Here is a 23,234-nt window from a genome sequence, read left to right on the forward strand (position 1 = left end):
GGGAACAACTTCAGTGCCAGAAGGAGGCCCCTGCGTGTAGTCCCTTCAATAAAATATTGCGTTATTGAAAATCATTTCTCTTTCTTGCAAAAAAAGCATGAAAGAAAGGAAGAGGAGGAGGAGGACTTGGTGCTCTCTGAGCTTGGTGGTTTTCTTGGAGACCTTTCGTGACCCAACTAGGGAACATCTTCAATACTGGAGACGAATGGAATTTGTGGAGAGGAGGAGGAGAGAGGGGAGGGGGAACTGTGGGGTCCTTGGTGCTGTCTGGGCTTGGCTGTTTTCTTACAGACGTTTCATGATGCAACATTTCATGACTGTAAAATGAGGCACAAGTCACTTAACAACCGTCTCATTTAGCAACAGAAATTGGGGGCTCAATTGTAGTCATAAGTCCACAACTACCTGTATTATCTTAGACTGTGAGAGAGCTGACTTCACCAAACGAAGAGAGACTTCAGGAAGGATTCCATGGATGGAAAATCCTGAAGGGGGAAAAAAAAACCCCTCAAAATAGCAGAATGTCAGAGTTGGAAGGGACCTTGGAGGTCTTCTAGTCCAACCCCCTGCTCAGGCAGGAAACCTGATGCTTGGGAAAGCCTGAAAAAACGAGATGACAAAAGCCACCCCCCCCCCCAAAGCACTGGAGGGCAGGAGAAGAGCCAACGGGTGGGAGATCATGTAAGAGAGCTGAAATGCGATGGAGCAGCCACTACCTGCGGAGGGAAGCTCTCCCACTGTTTACTTCCTCTCGCTCTCAGGGGATTTCTCTTTACTTCTAGGTTGGATCTCTCGTTAACGGTTCCAGCTCTAAAACTGATTTGGTACCATAAAGCGGCTCTTTTTGGCCCACACAAGATCAAACGTCACCAAGGGAGTTTCTCAATTTGGAATTGGGGATCTGTGGTCTATTTGATTTTTTGCTTCCATAAGGTGTGAGCATCCTACAATATTGTTGCAGAGTTGTGTTGGTTATATTTATTTTTATGGAGTGCCACCACTTAGGATTATGATATACAGCTAGTCCTTGACTTTCAACGATTCATTTAGTGACCGTTCGAAGTCACAATGTCATTGAAAAAAATGACCTATGGCCGTTTTTCACATTTATGACCATTGCAGCATCTCTACTGTCACAGGATCAAAATTCAGAAGCTTGGCAACTGACTCACATTTATGACGGTTGCAGTGTCTTGGGTCACATGATCCCCTTTTGCGACCTTTCGAGAAGCGAAGGCAATGGGGAAGCCGGATTCACTTAACAACCATGTTGCTGTCTTCAAAACTGTCGTGATTCACTTAAGAACTCTGGCAAGAAAGATCGTAAAATGGAGCAAAATTCAATGCTCGCTTAGTGACAGAAACGTTGGCCTTCATTGCGGTTGTAAGGTGAGGGCTACCCGTATAAAATAGCGTAACTTATAAGCCTTCTAAAGAAATAAATACATATTTAGGGGTGTTTGCAGGCCTGCATTTAATGCAGTTCTATCTTTAGAAATCCTCTGAGTAAAGTCATTAAATGGATTATCCTCCTAAAAAATATCCTGGTGCTTCTTAATAGGTATTTGTGGATAAGTTCACATGATACTCATGGATCAAATGGTACTAAGGCGCTTGAATAGAATAGAGCTGAAAGGGGCCTTGGAGGTCTTCTAGTCCAACCCCCTGCTCAAGCAGGAGACCCTTAGACCATTTCAGACAAGTGACTTTCCAGTCTCTTCTTGAAAGCCTCCGGTGATGGAGCTCCCACAGCTTTGGAAGGCAACTTCTGTTCCGCTGGTTAATTGTCCTCCCTGTTAGGAAGTTTCTCCTTAATTCCAGGTTGCTTCTCTCCTTGATTAGTTCCCATCCATTGTTTCTTCTCCCGTGGATGCCGTTTGCTTGCTAACAACCTGCTAGAGAAGACACCAAACCCCAAGTGTGATTGGACACACAAGGAATTTGTTTCCAGTACGTAAACTCTCAATGTACATACAACAATAGGGATAAGCAACAAAGTTATAGTCATAAGAAGATAAGGAATAGGGGAGATAAGAATAATGATGGTAAAATACGGCCTTTCTGGATTGTTTGACAGTGTTGTGAGAATGAGTTGTTTAGCAAAGCGATGGCATGCAGGGGGGGGGGGGCTCTCCTTGTGTCTAGTTCTGATGTGCAGTGCCCTATAGCAGCATTCACCAACTGGGGGTCCATGAGAAAATTTTGGTGGTCTGCAGAAAAATTATTTGCATTTTTTCATATTGCACTAAATCAGGGGTCCTTAAACTACGGCCCCTGGGATGGATACATGCAATGAGTGTTTCTGTTGCTGCAGAGAGTCTCCCCCTTCGGGGTCTTTTTGTGCAGGTCGGAGGGGGTCAGAAATTCCGACTTGGGGTCTGCTTCAGCCTCCTGGTGGGGGGCTTTGGGTGAAGGCTGGAGGGAAGAGCCGCTGGTGGCAAAGAGCCGGAGGGCCTCGTTCCAGTAGGACTGCATCATGGCCTGGAACTGGCTGACCATCTCAGCCCACTGAGCCTCCAGGCGCCGGTCCCTGGCCTTGCACTCCTGCAGGTCTTCCCTCTGCTTGGAAAGCCCATGCTCCTAGTCCTCAGTGAGGTGCTTCTGCTGAGCCTCCTTCTCCGCCAGATCCAATTGGAAGTGAGCTGTTTTGCCAACTCTTTCTCCTGGCGGCTGCTTAGCTCCAGCAGCTGCTTCCTGTTGGGGCCCTGAGGAGCCCGGGCGGGCAGGCGCAGAGTGACGAGTAGAGGCTGTCAAGGCGCCCCTCGACGTGAGTGACATTGAGTTGGCCACACCCACCCAGTCACATGACCACCTTGCCACGCCCACCCAGCAGGTCATTAGGCAGATCATATTAGCGGTCTGCGGGATTTAAAATTATGCATTTAGTGGTCCCTGAGGTCCGAAAGGTTGGGGACCCCCTGCCTTATAGCATTGTTTTGAGGGTAGAATTAAGGGTAGTATTGCTATTATCTTTTTCACCTTCTCACTTTTCCTACTTCCTTCTCCTATTGGTATCTTATGATTTACCACGTTGTTTGTATCTTACGATTTATGATGGCGTCTTATGATTTGTGATCTATAACGTATCACTTTGTTGTTGGTATGTACACTGAGAACTCCACACAAATTCCTTGTGTGTACAATCACACTTCGCCAATAAAGAATATTTCAATATTCCAATTGCCAATGCAGATCTTCCTTCGGGTTGATATAGTAAAATAACACGCAGGATAAGCGGTTTCCATACGCCTACTTCTGCATTGGATCTTCGTATGGGATCCTCGAATATCTGCCCTGCTGTAGGTTAGCAAAGCAAAGCAAAATATTATGGCTGGCCAGGAAAAAATGTTTTATTTAAATATCATCTTTCTCGCTGGCCTCTGGCTTTTCCAGAGATCTTCACTTTTAACTTAATGCAAAACATTTGTATCTCTGGAGTAAGACATTACCTCTAATGAGCACTTCAGTAAGAGTACAGAACATTAGCTTGATTAAAGGAGGGACCCGACCTCAAACAACATTAAGAGCAGATAGCAGGGACTTGCTAATCTTGTCCGAGTTACTACTCACTCGAATGGTTATAGGCTAGAGTGGAGAATGGCCGTTGGGTCTTGGAAGAAGTCAACAGTGGCCAAGACAAATGTGTCCTTGGGGTCTTCAGAAGTCAACTCCAATCAAAGGGGACTTCGTCTTCGGTACTTCAGAAGGGAAAGTACTTACCAAGTCAATGTAATAACCAATCTACAATAGGAATAGTACATATCTATAATTTGTGGGTGGTCGCCATGATTTTAAAAAGATATTGAGACTTTGAAAGATTGCAGAGAAGAACAACAAAAATGATCAGGGGGCTGGAGGCTAAAGCGTAGGAAGAACGGTTGCAGGAACTGGGCATGTCTTGTTTTCCCAAAGATGCTTTTTTACAAGAAGCAACTGGACTTCCTGGTTTTTCTTTGAAGACAATTCCGTTCTAATCTTCTTCAGCTTTTCAAAACCCAGAAAAATCACCTTTGGGACAACCATGAGCTGCATGACCGAGAATCTCCATGGACATACTCTGGGCCTAGTTTAATGAAGAGAAGGACTAGGGGTGGCATGGTATCAGACTTCGGGTATCTGAGGGGCTCCCACCAAGAGAAGAGGAGGGGGTCAACTTATTCTCCAAAGCACCTGAAGGCAGGACAAGAAGCAACGGATGGAAACTAACCAAGGAGGGAAACAACCTGGAATTAAGGAGAAATTTCCTAACAGTAAAAACAATTAATCACTGGAACAGCTTGCCACCAGAAGTTGTGGGTGCTCCATCATTGGTGGCTTTTGAGAGAAGATTGGACAGGCAATTGTCTAGAATTGTATAAGGTCTCCTGCCTGAACAAGATGTTGGGCTAGAAGACTTCCAAGATCCCTTCCAACTCTTGTTATTCTTTTATAACTGAATACCTTGTTATGATCCCTTATTTAAGATGGCCTTTGCTTGTAGCTCCATCTCTCTTGCTTCCTCTCTTGCCTTCTGCTTTCCTCCTCACCGTTCATTCAAGGAGAAAATATCATCTTCTTAGGAGCCGCGTCCCAGTGGATTCATCAGCCTTGAAAACGTCCTAATGCAACTTTCAGGTTGCTGGACTTTGGAAGAAATTTCCTGATGCATACCCCTCACAGTTGGATTGATGAAGATTGCAACATGAAGGCAACAAGATGAAGATTGTCCCAATAGGTTTGGGCAGCATCTTCACAGAACTGAGTAGAACACATCTAAGAAAAGAGAAATGGGATATTGGCCTGTTCTTCTGCTTGTCCCCTTATTAAAATGTTCATCAACTCAAACTCAAATTTTCCCAGTTGCAATGGATGGCTGTGGAAGTTGGACCATAAGGAAGGCTGAGCGCCAAAGAATGGAGGCCTTTGAACTCTGGTGCTGGAGAGAAGACTCCTGCATTGAGTCCCTTAGACTGCAAGGCCATCCAACCGGTCAGTCCTAGAGAAAATCAACCCTGGCTGCTCTTTAGAAGGCCAGATCCTGAAGAGGAAACTCAAACCCTTTGGCCACCTAATGAGAAGGAAGAAGGACTCCCTGGAGAAGAGCCTCATGCTGGGAACGATGGAGGGCAAAAGAAGAAGGCGATGGCAGAGAATGAGGGGGCTGGATGGAGTCACCGAAGCAGTCGGCGTGAGCTTAAATGGCCTCCAGAGGATGGTAGAGGACAGGAAGGCCTGGAGGAATGTTGTCCATGGGGTCATGATGGATCGGACATGACTTCGCAACTAACAACAGCAGCAACTCAAATGAATCTATGTCACATCCTTGTTTCTGCAGAAAGCAATTCCGGGTGACCAAGAATGGTAGGGATTGAGGTTCATGAAGTAGGAAGTGCATGTGACATGAAGAAAATGTTCAAAATATTATGAAAAAACCATGGGAATGGGTCTCCACAGAGCAGCATTGATCAACCTTACCGGCTGCGGAGTTCCTGGGAGTTGAAGTCCACACATCTTCAAACGACCAAGTTTGAGAAACACCATCATAGATGTCTCGACATCCTTCTAGCGCTCTGGCAGGTCAAACTGGGAAGAGCAACAAATCTTTGCAAAGGGATTTTCTTGCAGGCCAGAGGGTCTTTGCTATGACAAACAGAACTGCTATGGCTTCTGTCCTTGCTGATCTTCATTTTGCCCATAGCAAAGTAGGCACAGGGCAGCCCAGATGTGCCATCTGCTTCTCCCTGGCACTTGGGTGGAAGGGTGTGAAATTCCACAGAGGTTAGGCAGGATGTAAATGATTGAGATTAACGGATTTGGGGTGGGGGATAAGAGGAGTATAAACTCAGACCCCATTGCTGTATTTAATTGGCACTTTCTCTGGAGGAATGCATAATTATGGGCTGGAGAAAAATGACTGGCCCCTTTGTCTATCCAAACACTCTTTTTTTTGCCTTCACTCGTAGGTTTAGCGTAGACCTGTCTTTCTATATATTTTTTTTGGTCTTGACTAACGATGGTGACAGAAGCCTTTAAAAATGTCCAGCCACAATAGATGTGCCTAATTCAGAAGTGCTTGAAGTTTGCAGAGGTTTCAACAACAAGGACACAGAATCATAGGGCTAAAGGGGACCTGCGAGGTCTTCTAGTCCAACTCTCTGCTTAAGCATCTCGGTCAAAGGGCTCTCCAGTCTCTTCTTAAAATCCTTCAGTGATGGAGCACCCACAACTTCTGGAGGCAACTTCTGTTCCCTGCCTGGTTGATTGTTCTAAATTAACTGCAGGGATTCACTGAACACCTATGGCAAAAAAAAAAGGCTGCAGAATCAGACGTGGCTTACTTAACAACCTCCTTCTTTAGCCACAGAATTTCTGGTGCCCATTGCGGTCGTAAGTCAAGGACTATACCTGTATATGTGCATCTCCTCTTAAGGACACCTAGGAGATTAGAAGGGCTACTCATACTTAGGCTGTGATTTGGGAGGTTCAAATCTGTTAAACCCCCAGAAGTCAGAGGATTTATTTTATTTTCCCCGAGATGCTCACGAGGAGCTCTTCTGGTTCTCTTAGCACCTACAGGTAGTCCTCGACTTACGACAGTTCATTTAGTGACCGTTTAAAATTTGGAAAATATAGTTTGCATTACAGAAGAAGTACCACTTAGTGATAAGAATGTAGGAAAAGTAGGATTTACAGGAGTAGGTAATGTTATATATTAGTAGAAGAAGAATAAAGACTGCCTGATACAAATAACCAAACGTGGACTGATAAGCAAAGGAGAAAGAAATAATAGGATTATAAGTGTAAAAAGATGTCTTGAGAGGGAAATAGCGTTTGTAAAGATGCACCGATAGATATCTCTGCTGTAAGAAGGAACACGCAGTTCCGGTGTCATTTGTAAGTGTTGTGTATGTTTTTGTCAATGTGTAATGTATAAATGTTTACAATCAAAAAAAATTAAAAAGAAAAATAAAGTTATGACGTCATTGGAAAAAAGGGACATGACCAATTTTCACACCAAAAAATTGCAATGTCCTCGTGGACACCCGAACAAAATTCGGATGCTGGGCCACTGACTCATACAGGTAGTCCTCGACCTACGACCACAATTGCGCCCAACATTCATGTTGCTAAGTGAGACATTTGTTAAGTGGGTTTTCCCCCATTTTATGACTTTTCTTCCCACATTTGCTAAGTGAATCATGGCAGTGGTGAAGTTAGTAACACCGTCGTTAAGCGAATCTGGCTTCCCCATTGACTCCGCCTGTCTGAAGGTCGCCAAAGGGGATCACGTGACCCCGGGTCACTGCAACTGTCACACGTACATGCCAGTTGCCATGCCTCTGAATTTTGATCATGTGACCACAGGGATGCTGCAGCGGTCGTAAGTGTGAAAAATGGTCGTAAGTCCCTCTTTTTGGTGCCATTGTAACTTCAAACGGTCACTAAGTATAGGTCGAGCATGACTTGTGCTTACGACGGTCAGAGTGTCTGGATTGGGGGGGGGGGGTCACACGATCCCCTTTTGCAATCTTCTGACCAGCCAAGACAGATTCACTCAACAATCGCGTTGCTAACTGATTCACTTAACAACAGTGGCAAGAAAGCTTATAAAACGGGGCAAAACTCCCCTAAGACACGTCTCATTTAGCAACAGAGATCTTGGGGTCATAAATCTAGGACTAGGAGAGCATTTGTGCAGCTGCGGTTGTGTTTGCGAGACACACCGAGACCCTCCGGGAACTTCTGGCCCCTCCTCAGCCAAGCGAGTCCGTAGAGGGGGGAGCGCATTGCCTTCTAAGGCTAGCCATATATGTCACCCAGCCTTGTCAAAGGCCTATGAATATGCAATGAGGATTTTAATGTATTGTAATCAAGCCAGCCATTTCCACAGAGAAATATTAAACACGTTGTCAGCGCCTTACTTTAAATGCATCGTTTTGCCCATGAAGTGACCTTAGGTAATTTTAAAGAGAGAGAGAGTGTGTGCATGTGTCTCTCTCTCTCTCTTCTGCGCTCAGTTTCCATCGAAGAAATCCTGATAGAGACCCCTGTCTTATTCACAAAGGATTGGGTGGGTTTCTAATGAAATCAGGGTTTTAAGCCCCGGATTTGAGTTTTGAATTTTGAATTAATATTCAAAGAAAAACGCAAGGAGACGGCTGGAGCTTGAAACTCAAATAGCAGCTCAAAATGCACTTTTTAATCCCCCCCCCCCCGAGAATATTAATTTCTTTTCTTTTAGAAGCAATGGGATTATTCCTGTTGCACCAAGAACATTGCTTCTGTTTACATAGATACATACGGACAGGAAAAGGTTTTCTTGATCGTTTTTTCTAACGAGGGGGCTGGTTTTTTTTAATCCCTCGTTTCTCAAGGAGAAGGGGAGATTCTAACGATCAGTGAAATGCATTTTGCCCTGATAGTTTGGCAATTTTGCATTTAGCCCCGGAGACCAGTTATTTTTAAATTTTTCATGAACTCGCTGAAAGCCTCTGTATTATTTGGTGCTATTTAAGTATTCTTAATTGTACGAGGCTCCCTGAAAACATACCTATTAATAATATGTTCTGGCAGCGCCAGAGAATGGTTTCTAATTTGAAAAACAGTAGTGTTGTAATTATTAAAGACTATTTATTGACTGTATGTGGTATGTACGAAGAGTAATCTTTCCGACTTTCCCTTCAAAGGCATAAATTTTCCATTCTGTACAGACAGATTTGGATAAATGCTGGGGAGATGTGTTATCGTTTATAAGAGTGCTGGGTAAATGTCACCCGGGGAATCCCAGCAGATAAGGTTTGAGTGCCCGAACTGATCTCAGCTGCCCCCTTCCCACAATGGCCTCAAGAGATGGGAAAGTACTTCCATTTGTTCAGTGGCTCTGAGCTGGCAGAGGAGGAGAGGGAGAAGAAGGAAGGAGGAAAGAACAAGAACAAGAAGCAGAAGAAGGGGGAAGAAGAAGAACAAGAAGGGAGGAAAAGAAAAAGAACAAGAAGTAGAAGCAGAAAAAGGAAGGAGAAGAACAAGAAGAAGCAGAAGAAAGGAGGAGGAGAAGAAGAACAAGAACAAGAAGGAGGAGGAGAAAGACAAGGAGAAGCAGCAGCAGCTTAATTTATTTAATCATTGCAGTGGATATTTAGGTGTTTCCATCATACTGAGGAGGAGGAGGAGGAGAAGCTGTTTAATTTATTTAATCACTGCAGTGGATATTTAGGTGTTCCCATTATGCTGCCTCTTACTATCCAAAGGGTTTAAGACTTGTTTGATCTAAACAGCCTAAAAGACAGAAAAAATATAAGTGAGACAGTTTCTGGCAGTGGTTGATTCCACTGAAATATTACTAAGCTTTCTGAGCTGTGTATTATTTCTAAAAAAATGAAATAAAGTTCTTAATAGGGAAAATGCATCTATTTTAGGAACATAACACTAAAATGAGATTAAATTTGATCAACTGTTGGAGCTTCTAAAAAGGATCCAGTTTGCTGAAATTTCCCTTCATCCTTATCTGAGCAACCGTCAGGCCTGGTAAATATACAATTTCTGTGCATGTGTAAATGGGTGCAGCAGCTGTAGCAGACGTGTGGGAAAATTTCCAGACAGGAATATTATATTCCAAAATAGCTGAGGGAGTCTTACCCAACATCTGTGAATAATTAAACCGCTACCTTTTAACTAATTAGACCGACAGATTTTTCATTGTGTTTAATACAGGGCAAATTGTGCAATTCTTGGGTTGTTTTGAGTGCGACTGTAAAAACTACAAACAAACACGCCAACTCGGGAAATACGCTTCTCTGCTCTTCTCTTTTCCTGGGTTAAATTTTAAGAGATGATTACCACGTACACCAAGAGCATCTTTTTAAAAAATTAAAAAATGAACTTTTTACAGCAGCCTTTTCGAATATGCCATGAAACCCAGATCATATTTTTGCCACCTGGTTCAAAGGTAAGCTTTGGATTTTGACCACTGCCCGGCACGCAAAGGTGGAAGAGCAACGTGGGTCTGCAGGCCCTTTCTCCCAGTTTTTAACGGGTATCGTTCGTGTGGTGGGTGTAAAAACAGGGGAGGAATTCAATCTCATAATTTTAGCTGCCATCTTGACTTTTTTAAACCCAGATTTGTGAAGAGATTCCTGCCTTCTACCCTTGTTTTTCCAATCAATTTATGCAAGCTTCATCAACATATATTAGCATATTTTAAGCATGCAAATAAAGTATTTGTTAGCAAACAAACTCTAGGAAAGAAACTCCTTACCACGTTTATAAAGGCAACAAATAAAGGAAAACCCACTGTATGAATCACTCACCCTGTGAATAGATTACCAATACTGAAATGACTAAAAGTTAAAAATACAATATTTTGTCCGGAAGGTATGCAAATATGGATGCTAGGCGAGAGTTGAGATGTTATGAAATATTTTCCTCACAGAGAGAGATGGGAGGCAAAGCTAGAACTATTGTGTGGTTTACCTTGATTTCAAAATATTCCGTCGACAGACTTTTTATTCTATTGATTACAGCCTGCACACAGGAAGTCCTCAATTTACAACAGTTCATTTAGTGACCATTTGAAGTTGCATCAGTACTGAAAAAAGTGACACGACCATTGTTCACACTTAACGACCATTGCAGTATTCCCAGGGTCATGTGACCAAAATTTAGAGGCTTGGCAACTGGCATGAACTTATGACAGTTGCAACATCCCGGGAGTCACGTGATCCCCTTTTGCGACCTTCTGACAAGCAAAATCAATCCAGATTCACTTAACAACCGTGTTACTAACTTAACAAGCACGGTGATTCACTTAACAACCGTGGCAAGAAAGATCGTAAAATGAAGCAAATTTCACTTAGGAAATGTTTTGCTTAGCAGCAGAAGTTTTAGCTTCAGTCTTGGTTGTATATAAATTGAGGAAGGAATAGCAGCAATTTGTGTTCAGATGTCAGACTGCTTAATTCAGGGAACTTTTAAGACTTGTGGACTTCAACTCCCGGGGAATTCGCCTATTGTTTCATACATAAACCTTCTTCTTTCATGATTATTATTTTTAGAATATATTCAACACATATACAACATTTACATCTCTATTGATTTCTGAATATATACCATCTCTTTTTGTAATATTTTCTGTACAGTCATTATGCATTCATTTCACAACCCTTTTCGAGCCAATTATACCACCTATTCCATATCTTATAATACTCCTCTCTATCCCTTAGTCCCATCATAAATTTATCCATGTCTGAGCATTCTAGCACCTTTTTTATGATCTCTGCATTCGAGGGGACTTTTTTTGTTGCAGGTTTGGGCGAATGAGATTTTGGCTGCAGTAATTATATGAAGCATCATATATTGAATTTCTTTGCTTATATTTCCTTTCATTATTCCCCAAAGAAACAGCTCAGGCTTCATGTCAATTTTTTGTTCCGTTACTTCCGCCAACCATTTTTGAAATTTTGTCCAGAATTCCTTAGCTTTGGGACAAGTCCACCACATGCGATGGAAGGTCCCTTGTTGATGGTTGCATTTCCAGCAATTTGTAGGTCTGTTTGGGAACCTTTTGGCCAATCTCGCTGGGGATAAATGCCACCTATAAAACATTTTATAGACATTTTCCTTATATAAGGCGGCAGATCAATTATCTTCTTAAAATGTACTATGTTCCGAGTAGCGCAGCTTTTTGCAGTTCTGTTGGTGTTATTGCAGGAAGCTGCAATTTCTTGACGTGTTTTGTAAAATTCTTGGACATGGTGCTAAGTGGGTGGGCGTGGCTGACTGGGTGGGTGGGCGTGGCCAGCATGACACCACTCCCCAAACTGCTGGCATGTTTCCTCTTCGCACTGGGTAGACCAGGATGGTCCTGCGGCCCAGATCCAACAACATCACGGGCTGGATTCCACCCATGGGCCTTGGGTTTGGCACCCCAACCCTTCCAACTCTTGTTATTCTGTTCTAGAAATGATTTGATGGCCTATAACCAATCAACATCCACCTAAATTATCATCTATGGAGCTTCTCAGTCCTCCAGGTTGTCCCAAAGGTGCTTTTTTCCAAGAGGCAACTGGACTTTCTGGTTTTTCTTTGAAGACCTTTCGCTTCTCATCTCCAAGGAGCTTCTTCGGTTCAAGGAAAACAAGAAAGCCCAGTCGCCTCTTGAAAAAGCACCTTTGGGATACCTAAATTATCTTGATTTTAGGGGGGAAAGTGTGACGCAAAGCACGTTAACGGCAACTATTGGCACAACGAATTCTAAAACTGTTTCTGATAAAATATCGACAAGAATGCTGCATCAAATACTAGGCTCCAGATGATCCAATTTGGGTTCAGATCCTTAACAATGAACAACTAGACTGCCATCACTCTGCTAAACAACTAATCCCCACAACACGGTCATATCACCAACTAAGAGTGTCTTACTATTCTTCTTCTCTTCCTTCCTAGTACCTATCTCTTTCCACTTAGGACTTTAACCATGTTGCTTGTATCTTTAAAATTTATATCATTTGTTTCCTTGTATAATTTGATTGCTTATTAGTAACCTGTGCCTATCCCTAAGTGTTGTATCTTATGATGAATGTATTCTATTCTATTCCATTCCATTCCTCTTCTCTTCCTATCCCTATCCTATTCCTTTTCTCTTTCTATTCTATTCTATTCTTTTCTGAGCTAATCCAATAACCTTGTTAATTATTGAATTAGAATTACAATTTCAATTACAATTTCAATTACAATTTCAATTACAATTTCAATTACAATTTCAATTACAATTTCAGGTCTGTTGGTTTGACTAAATTACTGGGGAGAATGGGGGGGGGGGCAACTTGTTGGGAAAAGATGATAGCAACCTAATTCCATACATTGAAGTGGCCAAGAAAGTCCAGGTAGAGGATGGTCAATGCAACGCAGAAGGCACCCAAGGGCTGGTCTTCAGCTGCCCCAGAGCTCCACACACCTCTTGTTAAGGCTGACTCCAGACTCCGGTGCTTTTTCCCTTTCAGGATCCTCTCCAAAGGACACGGAAGAGAACATGAACACCCACCCCCACCCCAGCTGCAGCTTTCTCCCTGGGCGGAAGTCAGCCCACTTATCAGGAGGCCCTTAGATGGAGGCTCTCCCTGCAGGGGGTGCCTTCTCAGATTGGGAGTGGGCTTGCTGCCAGTTGTGGAGCGGGAAGGAGAAGGCTGCTGCGTTTATACAGAGATAAGGAACACCTGAGCCAGGTATGACCAACTCAGCTTCCAAGGTGTTGGAAGAAGCCATAGAGCAATGGAACAAAAAAAAGAGATTCCACTTTGTTGTAGAAACCTAGGGCTGGAAGGGACCTGCGAGGTCTTCCACTCTGACCCCCTGCTCAAGGCTATTCCAGTCAAAGGGTTGCCCAGTCTTTTCTTGTTAAGTTACCTTTTGGGGTCTTTAGGGTGTCAATGGGTAGCAAACTACAGCTTTACCTACACTTAATGTTCCCAGCCAATAATAGTCTAAGGCTGTGATGGGGAACCTGTGGCACGCAGAGCTCTCTCTGTGGGTACGTCTGCCGTTCCCAGCGGCTCTTCCAGTTTCTCAGCCAGTTGGTCTTGGCGGGTGCTGGGGCACCAGGAAGCGGCCTGAAAGTGGCCCCAAACAGCCAATAGACAGTCTTGTGTGCGCCGGCCAGCTGGTCTTTGGTTTTCCGGCACGCACGCATGTTCTAGTTTGGGCACTTGGTGCCCAAAAGGTTTGCCATCCCTCGTCTAAGGACGCCTGCCTTGAGTGGGAGGGGGGTCAGACTAGAAGACCTCGAAGGTCCCTTCCACCCTCAGGATTCTACAACAAAGTGGGACATTTTTTTTTGTGGGATTATATTGTTCTACTGAATTTGGTGATTTTGTCACTGGGCTGGAAGGATTTGCACTCTCGATCCAAGGGGTGACATGTTGGTGTGAGAATGCACCTCTAAAAGTGACCAAAGGGAGTGAAATCCTGCTCCTGCTTAGGAGTCCCTACCTCTGTTCCGTCCCAACAGTTTTTCAACAGGTTCAGACAGAAGCTAATCCCCCATAAACGTGGCCTACAGCAGCAGTGACCAATGGGAAGCCCAACCTTCAGACTTAAATGGTTTATATCATCCCTTGTGTGAGATTAAAATAATCTCCCTAAACCGGTCTCTGCTCTTAACATTGTTTTAGTACTGCCGAAATTTGGGTGGGTTTTTTTGTTTTTTTTTTGCTGACTTCCTTCCTTCCACAATACAACCCCACCTTTTAAAGAGCTTAATCATCATCCTGGCTTAGCAAACTTTCTCTATCACCCCCCTCCCCCCCCCAGTTCTCAAGAGGTAATATTGCAAAAGAAGGCAAGTCCTGTGGATGGAAATAGAGAAACGGTAGTGTTGGGGGAGGGGCTGTTGCTACACAACTTTCCCAGATACAAAAGTGTGGCACACAAACAGGAGGCTTTGTTGTTTTCAGAGCACTTTTGACACTCCAAACAAACAAAAAACCCACCGCTTTTTCAACGGTCTCTATTTTAGCAGCTAAGAATAATCTGGAAAGCAGGAATGCAAATTTTGTCCCTTGTGCTCAAGGTGTGTCCCAGGAAGCCCCCGTCAAGTTGAATCTGCCCCTCCCCCTTTGAGTCACATGGATTTAAAGTGGACTCACATATCCCATCAGTTGTGAGTCATCCACACCATCTGTGTCTGTGGCTCTAGAAGCTTCTACCTTCCTAAAAAAGGAAAGTCGAGGCTAAGTGAGGAGGGAAGGAGCACCTAAGTTGGAGGCTGGTCTTTTCATAGTTGAAAGGTCTTTCTGACACATTTGTGGAGTGCTAGCCCCAAACTCCCTTTATATTCAGGGGCAGGAAGGGATTCTCGCATCCAGGGGGGGAGAAGGGGGGAGAGGATATTGGAATGAAGAGTAGAGTGGAGTGGAGTTGCTAGAGTTAGAATTATTTGAGTTAGAGGAGTTAAGAGAGGAGTTAGAGCAGGGGTGAAATTCAGCAGGTTCTGACAAGTTCTGGAGAACCGGTAGCGGAAATTTTGAGTCGTTCAGACACCCGGCAAATACCACCTCTGGCTGGCCCCTGAGTGGGGAGGGAATGGGGATTTTGAAATATCCTTGCCCTGCAATGCCCACCAAGCCACGCCCACAGAACTGGTAGTAAAAAAAATTGAATTTCACCCCTGAGTTAGAGTGAGAGGAGCTGGAGGAGTTAGGGTTGGAATTTGGAATAGAATAGAATATAGACTATAGAATAGAGGAACAGAACAGGATCGAATATTGGAATGAAGAATAATAAAGTAGAATATTAGAATGGAATGGAATATTGGAATGTAGAATGGAATCAGAACCGAACCGAACAGGATGGAATATTGGAATGAAGAATAGAATGCATTGGAATAAGGAATGGAATGGAGTGGAATTGGATTCTTTATTGGCCAAGTGTGATTGGACACACAAGGAATTTGTCTCCGGAAGCTCGCAGTGTACATACAAACAACAAAGTTATATAATCACAAGATACCAAAGGGAGAACGTTGCGGAAAAGATGAGAAGGGTAATAGTAAGGGACAGAGAGTAGTGGCTACAATTCGAGGGCTACAAATGTAGTCAGAGAGAGAGAGAAAACATGACCAATAGCTAGAAGAGGCTTCTCTCCCTGGTGGGGGGGCCTCTGAGAATTCGTGGTGGGGGTGAACCCCATCATTCGTTTTCAGTAAACATAGAGGCTGCACTTCCTGACTGAAACCTTGTGCTATTGGGTGGCCTTCCTGTATTTTGGCCATGTTAAATATACTGTAATTTTTGCCATTTGCATGAAAAACTGTTTTTTCAAAAATGAATTGCTAGCATCTCTCTGTTGCAAACAACTGTGATTTAATAGTAATTACCTTTGCATAGTAAATACATAAAAAGCCACTTTGGTCTAATGGTTAAGGCACCAGTTTAGAAAGCAGGCGGCCATGAATTCAAGTCCTGCCTTAGCCATGAAAGCTGGCTGAGTGACTTTGGGCCAATCACCAGGGAACAGTGAGTTCTACTCCCGCCTTAGGCATGGAAGTTGACAGGTGACTTTGGGCCAATCACCAAGAGACTGGGAGTTTTAGCCTGGCCTTAGGCATAAAAGCCAGCTGGATAAACTTGGGCCAGTCACTCTCTCAGGCCAACCCACCTCACAGGGTTGTTGTTTGGGAGCAAATAGCAGGAGAAAAGAGCAATAAAATATGTTTGCTTCCTTGAGTTATTTAAAAAAATAAAATAAAAGCAGGATACAAATTCAATAAATAGTGCCGGACTCCCGTTGAATCTGGATAGATTGTTGCTATGGGTCATAGTGATTGTTGAAAGTTACAAGTGACTTACATGAAGGCTACTGAATTTGACTGCCTGTTTTGTAATTGGCTGATTCAGTTCCTTAAGCACCCCATTTCTTTTGAGGGTGAAGCCTCTTTATCTTCTTCAAAGGCTTATCCCAGCTGAGTGATAGATGAGAAGAATGACCAGGTTGAAAGGGACCTCGGAGGTCTTCTAGTCCAGCCCCTGCTGAAGCAGGACACCTTGTGCCATTCTAGACAAAGGGTTCGTCCGATCTTTTCTTAAAGACCTCCAATGATGGGAGCACCCACAATTTTTGGCGAAAAGCCGTTCCATTGATTAAATGTCCCATCAGGAAATCTCTCCTTCGTTCTAGGTTGGTCCTCCTCTCTTTAAGAATAAGAGACTTGGAGGGGGCCTCTGAGGTCATCGAGTCCAACCCACTGCTCAAGCCAGAGAATCCTGGTTGTTCTATCTACAGCGAATGGAATAAGATAACTGGGGTTGACTACAGTGGTGAAATTCAATTATTTTTACTACTACCGGTTCTGTGGGCATGGCTTGGTGGGCGTGGCAGGGGAAGGATACTGCAAAATCCCCATTCCCTCCCCACTCTGGGGCCAGCCGGAGGTGGCATTTGGCGGTTCTCCGAACTACTCAAAATTTCCGCTTCCGGTTCTCCAGAACCTGCTGGATTTGACCCCTGGTTGACTATAGCCTTGGTCCCCTTGAATGGCCATGTTTTGAAGGGAATGCAAGATAGAGAGAACTCAGGTCTGACCCCTTGTAAGTCTTTGGGGCCGTGGATGGCTTCAGTGGGGCCAAATGAACTTTGCCCCTCACTGAAATCCCCCCTTATGTCATCCAGTGCCCCTCAACCTTTGCTCCTCTTTGCAATCCCACCGAATCCCCCCATTGCCAGGCAGCTTTCTCAAAAGGGCTGTGAACTGTACTTTTATTTTTATTTTTTTTAAAGGCTGTCCCCTAACCGCCAGGGGTTGTTAGGGCTGCGGTTATTGAACTCCAACTGCCACGTAGGACGGGATGCCACCTCCAGCCATCAGGCACGGGCGTTGGGCAGTTACGGCAGGGGAGGGAGCGGAGGAATTGGGAACCCCCCCCCCCCGCTTGGTGGGTGGGTGGGTTTGGCTACTCACGGGGCATGGCTTTTCTTGGTTTGTTTGTTGGGGGAGGGGGCTGTGTATTTGTGCAGGCAAGCAGCCCCAAAGATCTCAACTGAATTGCAAGGAGGGAGGGGGAGGCAAGGGGAGCCCCCACCGGACCAGATTCATGATGGCAAGCTGGAAACTATGATTTTCTTCCTCTCCCTCTCCTCCTCTTCCCCTTTCTTTCTCTTCTTCCCCCTCCCCTTCTTCCTCTTCCCCTACTTCTTCCTCTTCCCCCTTTTCTTCTTCCTTCTCCCTCTCTTCCTCTTCCCCTTCCTTTCTCTTCTTCCCCCTCCCCTTCTTCCTCTTCCCTCTTTTCTTCTTCCTTCTCCCTCTCCCTCTCTTCCTCTTCCCCCTTTTCTTCTTCCTTCTCCCTCTCTTCCTCTTCCCCTTCCTTTCTCTTCTTCCCCTTCCCCTTCTTCCTCTTCCCCTACTTCTTCCTCTTCCCCCTTTTCTTCTTCCCTCTCCCTCTCTTCCTCTTCCCCTTCCTTTCTCTTCTTCCTTCTCTTCCCCTTCCTTTCTCTTCTCCCCCCTCCCCTTCTTCCTCTTCCCCTACTTCTTCCTCTTTCCCCTTCTTCCCCTTCCTCCTCCTCTTCTCCCGTGCAGTTGCCAACCGCTGGACAAGGGAGGAGAGTCAGAAGCGCGTCCCTGGAAGGAGCCGGCGGCCGAGCATGTCTTGGCTGCGGAACCCATGGCTGCGGCTGCAGGCAGGTGAGGCAGCAGCCCGTGAAGTGCACGGCCATTACGCCACTTAAGGGCAGTCTTCCCCCCCTCCCGCCCCCTTCCCTACGTACGGCCGCCTGTGTGTGCGTGTGTGTGTACTGCATTATGCGTGTCAGCTGACCCGGGCGGGCAGCCGCCTGCGCTCAATACTTGGTTTGACGTCTCCCTCCGGAGCGTTTCTCCCGGATGGGAGAGCATCAAAGTCAAGGATAGCGGAGGAGTTGGGAGGAGTTTTTCGGGCGGGAGTCCCGGGTTCCCCCCCCCCCCGCTTAAAAAGGGGGGGAGGTGGAAAAAGGAAGAAAAGAGGGCGAGGATCGAAGTGCGTCTCTTTTCAGTTTGCATGGAGAGTTTGGAAATGAATTCGCTCCTGCTTCCCCTCCGCTGCGCCCCCCCCCCGAAGGACGCAGGCGCTGCTTTTACTTTCCATCAATCAACCAGAGCTGGAAGGGACCGCGCAGTGTGTGTGTGTGTGTGTGTGTGTATGCATGTATGTATGTGTATACACACACATACATATATATATATATATACACATACATGCATACATACATATATACATACACGTAATATATATATATATACTCTCTCTCTCCTTTGCACCGGTTTTGATGGCGATTTGCAACTGGGGGAATCTTTGCAGGAACCCATTGGAGGGCAGAATCGCCCTGCTTTTCCAGGCTGGGCTCCTGCAAGGAAAAGACGTTTTATTTTTGATCTGCCTGGCTGTGGTGCCCCAAAGCAGCTCTCTGCCTGCCCCCCCCCCCCCCCCCCGGTGCAGTTGAATAATCTTTCCCTGGCATTTGGGCCCAGTCAGCTCCCGTTGTATAACTGGACCGTCTGCTATTCCTTAATCGGCTAAAACCTTCTGATTAATTTCCCTGCAAATGGATCCAGAAGGAAGGAAGGAAGGGCTGGATTGAGCCGTCTTTAGCATCCTTCTTCAATCTGATATTATTTTTCCCCAGCAGGGAAGAAATCAACATCCTTTTCTAAAACTGAGGATTTCTCTATTGGTTCCCTCCCCTCCCCCCCATCTCTAAAATCTCTAACTTGACAAACTGATTAAAAAAAAGGGGTTTTGAGTAAGAAAGTCCCAGTTCTTTAGCTTTTTCAAAAGACAAAAATGAAGTCTTTCCAAAGTTGAACTGGGCTTATTTCATGGATGTAATTTTTACGTTGCAAATCTCTCATAGGGTTTTTTGGGGGTTGGTTTTTCCCCCAAATTGCTGACCAAGGGCCTTCCTTTTCAGGTCTTCAGTCTGGCTGATCAGCCTGGGTTTGCTGGGGTGATTCCAGTTTGCACTGGTAATTAAGGTACCAGGCTGCAAACTAGGGGACTGTGAGTTCTAGTTCTGTCCCAGCCATAAAACCCGGCTGGGTGACTTTGAGTCAGTCCCTCTCTCAGTCCCCCAAGATCAGGCTGGGGGGACAAGCCGATTGGTCAATTCCTGTTGCAATCAAGGGATCACGGCTTAATAATAATAATTTTAAAATGCAAACTGCATGCAAGAAAAAAATATTAACCAATCATGAATTGGACCCCATACAGGTAACTTCCCAGCCCAGATTAAACCAGCCAACCAGGTCATTGTGTAAGATGATTGCGGCAAATAGCAAAATTTGTGCTTACATTTAATAAAGTAAATTAAGTCAAGCAAAGACGCTGCCCTTAAATCTCTGTGTCTCAACCTTAGCAGTATTAAGATGCTGGGACTTCAACTCCCAGAATTCCCCAGCCGCCATAGCTCAAGGGGATTCGCCCAAAGTCACCCATCTGGAATTCAGGGCCAAAGTTGGCTTTCATGGCTACAGCAGAATTAGAACTCACCATCTCCGAGCGATTGGGCCAAGATCACCCAGTCAGCTTTCAGGGCTAAGATGGGACTAGAACTCCCAGTCGTCGCCCAGCTGGCTTTCAGGGCTAAAGTGGGACTAGAACTCCCTTTCTCCTAGTGATTGGGCCAAAGATGCCCAACGGGCTTTCAGATCCAAAGCAGGACTAGAAGTCCCCGTCTCCCAGGGAAGGGCTCAAGGTCACCCAGGCATTTTTCCTGTCTAAAGCGGAACTAGAGCTCCCCATCTCCAGGAGGCGCCCCAAATCCCAAAGTCTTCCCCCAACTTTGCCTTGCGTCTCTTCCCTTCGCTCGGCGGTTGGGCTCCCCCTTCCACTGACGCCCCCTCCTCCCTCCCTCTTGCAGACCTCCGCCCGACGCCGTCCCCCGGCAGGAGCCCCGGCTGGGCCGCCTTTGGCCCCTCGCGCCCGGCCAGCGGAGGACGGAAGGGGCGGCCGAGATTGAGCGCCGCGCCGGAGGAAGAGAAGCCGCCGCCGCCGCCGCCGCCGCCGCCGCAGCCGCACCAAGGAAGCCTGAGCGCCTTCGCCTGGCCGGCGGATCTCTCGGGTAAGATCCGCGGCTGCCCCCTTCGCTCTGCCTTCCTCGCCCGCCCGCCCGCCCGCGCGCCTTTCCCGGGCCTGGGCCTGGCAGCAACCGGGAGATCGAAGCGGGCGGGGTGGCTGGCTGGGCGTCCCGGGGCTGGGCTGCCCCTCCCTCCCTCCTCCTCCTCCCCCTCCCTGCTGCCTGGCTGGGCGCAGCGTCGGGGCGGGCGGCGGGGGGACCGTCGGGGCCGCCATCTGCTTCGCCTCCTCGCGCCCAGCAGCCGCCGGAGCCCTGCCCGCCCGGCCCCGCGCCTCAATGGGCAGCTCCCACTTGCTCAACAAGGCCTTGCCGCTGGGTAAGACGCCCCCGCCCCGCCCGGGGTCCCCCGCCGCTCGGCTACATTGTCGCCAGCCCGCCCGAGACATTGTGGCAAAGCGGCCGCCGCCACCGCCGCTTCTTTGTGCCGGCCGGGGAAGGGGCTCCGGCGGGAGGGAAGGGGCTGCTCCTCGCTGCCGGCCCCGCCGCTCCGCCCGCGCTTCCTGGGGAGGCCGCGGGGCCTCTTCCCCCGCCAAGGGCAGGGCCTGCGCCGCCGCCGCCGCCTCCGCCCGGGCTGGCAGCCAGGGACGGCCGGCCTCGCCCGCCAGCGGAGGCCCCGGAGGGTGGGGGGCGGCCTGGGAAGATGGGGGGGGGTTCTTTCCGCGGGAAGGGCGCCCTGCAGGCCGCGGTTGGGCGTGGAGGGGGGAGAAAAGCGGCTTCCCCTCCATCAGCCGCGCTTGGCTGGATCCCCCTCCCCAAGATGGAGACCCCCGCCCGGATCCCTCCCCCCAATGGGGGATCTCTCGGGCTTCCTCCAGGAAAGATCTCATTGGGGGCTCCCAAGCTTGGTCCCGGGGCCCCTCGGGAAGGATCCGGGCTCGGGGGGATGAGGTTGGCCCGGCCTGGGTCTTTTGGCCGTGGATGATGGGGCTTGGGAGTCGGGGAAAGGGGGCCCGGGGTTGGGAATGTCAGAAAGCGGCCAGGGGGAGAAAGAAGCAGGCCCAGGCGTCGCGTTGATGGGCCTTTTGGACAGCTGCCCCGTTTAACGACGGCCGGATGTTGCTCCAAAGTCTCAGTTGCGAGGTTAGCAAGGAAAAGTTTCCTTTTCTTAAAAAAAAAAGACTCTTGGGGATGGGGGCTGCCCCGGCGCTTTCTGATGGGGTGGGGGGGCGTTCATGAATGGGCTCCTTTGGCTGGGCTTTCCTCCCAAAGGGACCTGGGTAGCTCCGATATCATTATGTTAATTTTATTTTCGTTGCTTTGCAAAAGGCTCTTTCCCTCTGCCCTTTTCTTCTTTGAAATGCAGATTTATTGTGTTGCCTTTCCCAGCATTGCTCTTTTCCGCTTAGAGAGTTTCGTTTTTAGTAGGAATCGAAATTGGTAATACCTGTGCGTAAATGATATACATCAGCGATAAATATCTAATGCAAAAAAGAAATCTGATTGTGGGAAGTTTTTCCTATGATTGTTTGGAAGGTTGCTATTCCTTTCATCAATTTCTGGAATTGCCTGTTTCTACAAGAGTTCTCTGCCTTCCTAACACACATAACTCAATATCTCTCAATATTTTGTTTTTTAATTGGCTAACCTTGGAGAAGTTTGCTATCAAGTAGCGTTGTACGGCTGTGTTTTTACATGTCATTTGGCCCCTGGACCTAAAATTACTGGATAGACACCATTAAAACATTGCAAAGGTTATTAAGTTTCAATTGTTGGTATATTCAGATTGTGAAAAATTGACACTGACCACTGACACTGAAATTATTAGCAAAGAATTCCATAGACACCTCTGTTTATTAAAACAGGATAAATAAATAATCAAAACAGCACTGGTTAGTATGGTTTTAAATTATAGCCGTGGTTTGTTGGTATTTTAAACCCTACAGGTTTCCCCCCTCCCCAAAATTGTGTTTATTTTAGATTATTGGTGTTCGAAATGCACATCCCTTTCCAGTGTCCCAGCCAGCTCTAGGAATTCTGGGAGTTGTAGTCCATGTATCTTGAAGTTGAGAGATACTGAGTTATACAGGACCAAAAACGCAACACAGACACAATGGGAGAAATCAGGTTTCATTTCTTGTTTAACGAAGCAAACAATGTGGTGTCCTTTATTTTGTGATCAAGATCTGTCCTCCATTTAGATCCTAAAAAATTATCATGCATGTACCCAAATGTTCAACCAAAATGTTGGAGATGCGGGTGTCTAGATGCTACCTTTTTTCATGTATGGTGGACTTGTAACAAGGTGAAAGCTTTTTGGATAAAAATATGGTGGGTTATGCAGAATGTATTTAAGAAAAGAATACAATTCACTCCGCAAATGTTTTTATTGGGTATAGCTAAGGATTTTACCAAAGGGGAAACAAAATTGGCCTTGTATATGGTCACAGCAGCTAGGTTGTTGATTGCGCAACATTGGAAAAAAGACTTTTTGCCGACAATTGATCAATGGATTCAGAAGGTGGCGGGGTTTGCGGAAATGGCAAAAATTTCAGCTTTCTTAAAAGCTCAGAAACAGGAGGATTACACACAGGAATGGGCAAAATGGATTGATTATATACAGAATAAATACCAGACTAGGAGTTATTATGTAGCCTTTAGGTAAGAATGTTTAGACCGATAGATGATCAGAGTAAATAGTATATGGGATGTTTGGAATTGTT

The 23,234-nt window shown here is 46.2% G+C and overlaps 1 protein-coding gene across 4 annotated transcripts in view; it reads left to right on the forward strand.

The window, feature by feature from the left end:
* Positions 1–13,036: 13,036 nt before the first annotated feature.
* Positions 13,037–23,234, forward strand: part of CTBP1 (C-terminal binding protein 1) — a 56,733-nt gene continuing 46,535 nt past the window's right edge. For 2 of the 4 annotated variants that reach the window (XM_081947911.1, XM_081947912.1), the window contains exons 1-3: positions 13,037–13,199; positions 18,044–18,148; positions 20,359–20,559. In XM_081947911.1, the coding sequence (XP_081804037.1) occupies positions 18,109–18,148; positions 20,359–20,559 (241 nt within the window). In that variant the 5' untranslated portion in view covers positions 13,037–13,199; positions 18,044–18,108. Of the gene's footprint in view, positions 13,200–18,043; positions 18,149–20,358; positions 20,560–20,732; positions 20,891–23,234 lie in introns of those variants that run through there. The other 2 variants (XM_081947913.1, XM_081947914.1) reach the window with 1 other exon arrangement.

The sequence above is a fragment of the Natrix helvetica genome, assembly GCF_964273705.1.
Source record: "Natrix helvetica genome assembly, chromosome: 3".
NCBI classification, from domain to species: domain Eukaryota; kingdom Metazoa; phylum Chordata; class Lepidosauria; order Squamata; family Natricidae; genus Natrix; species Natrix helvetica.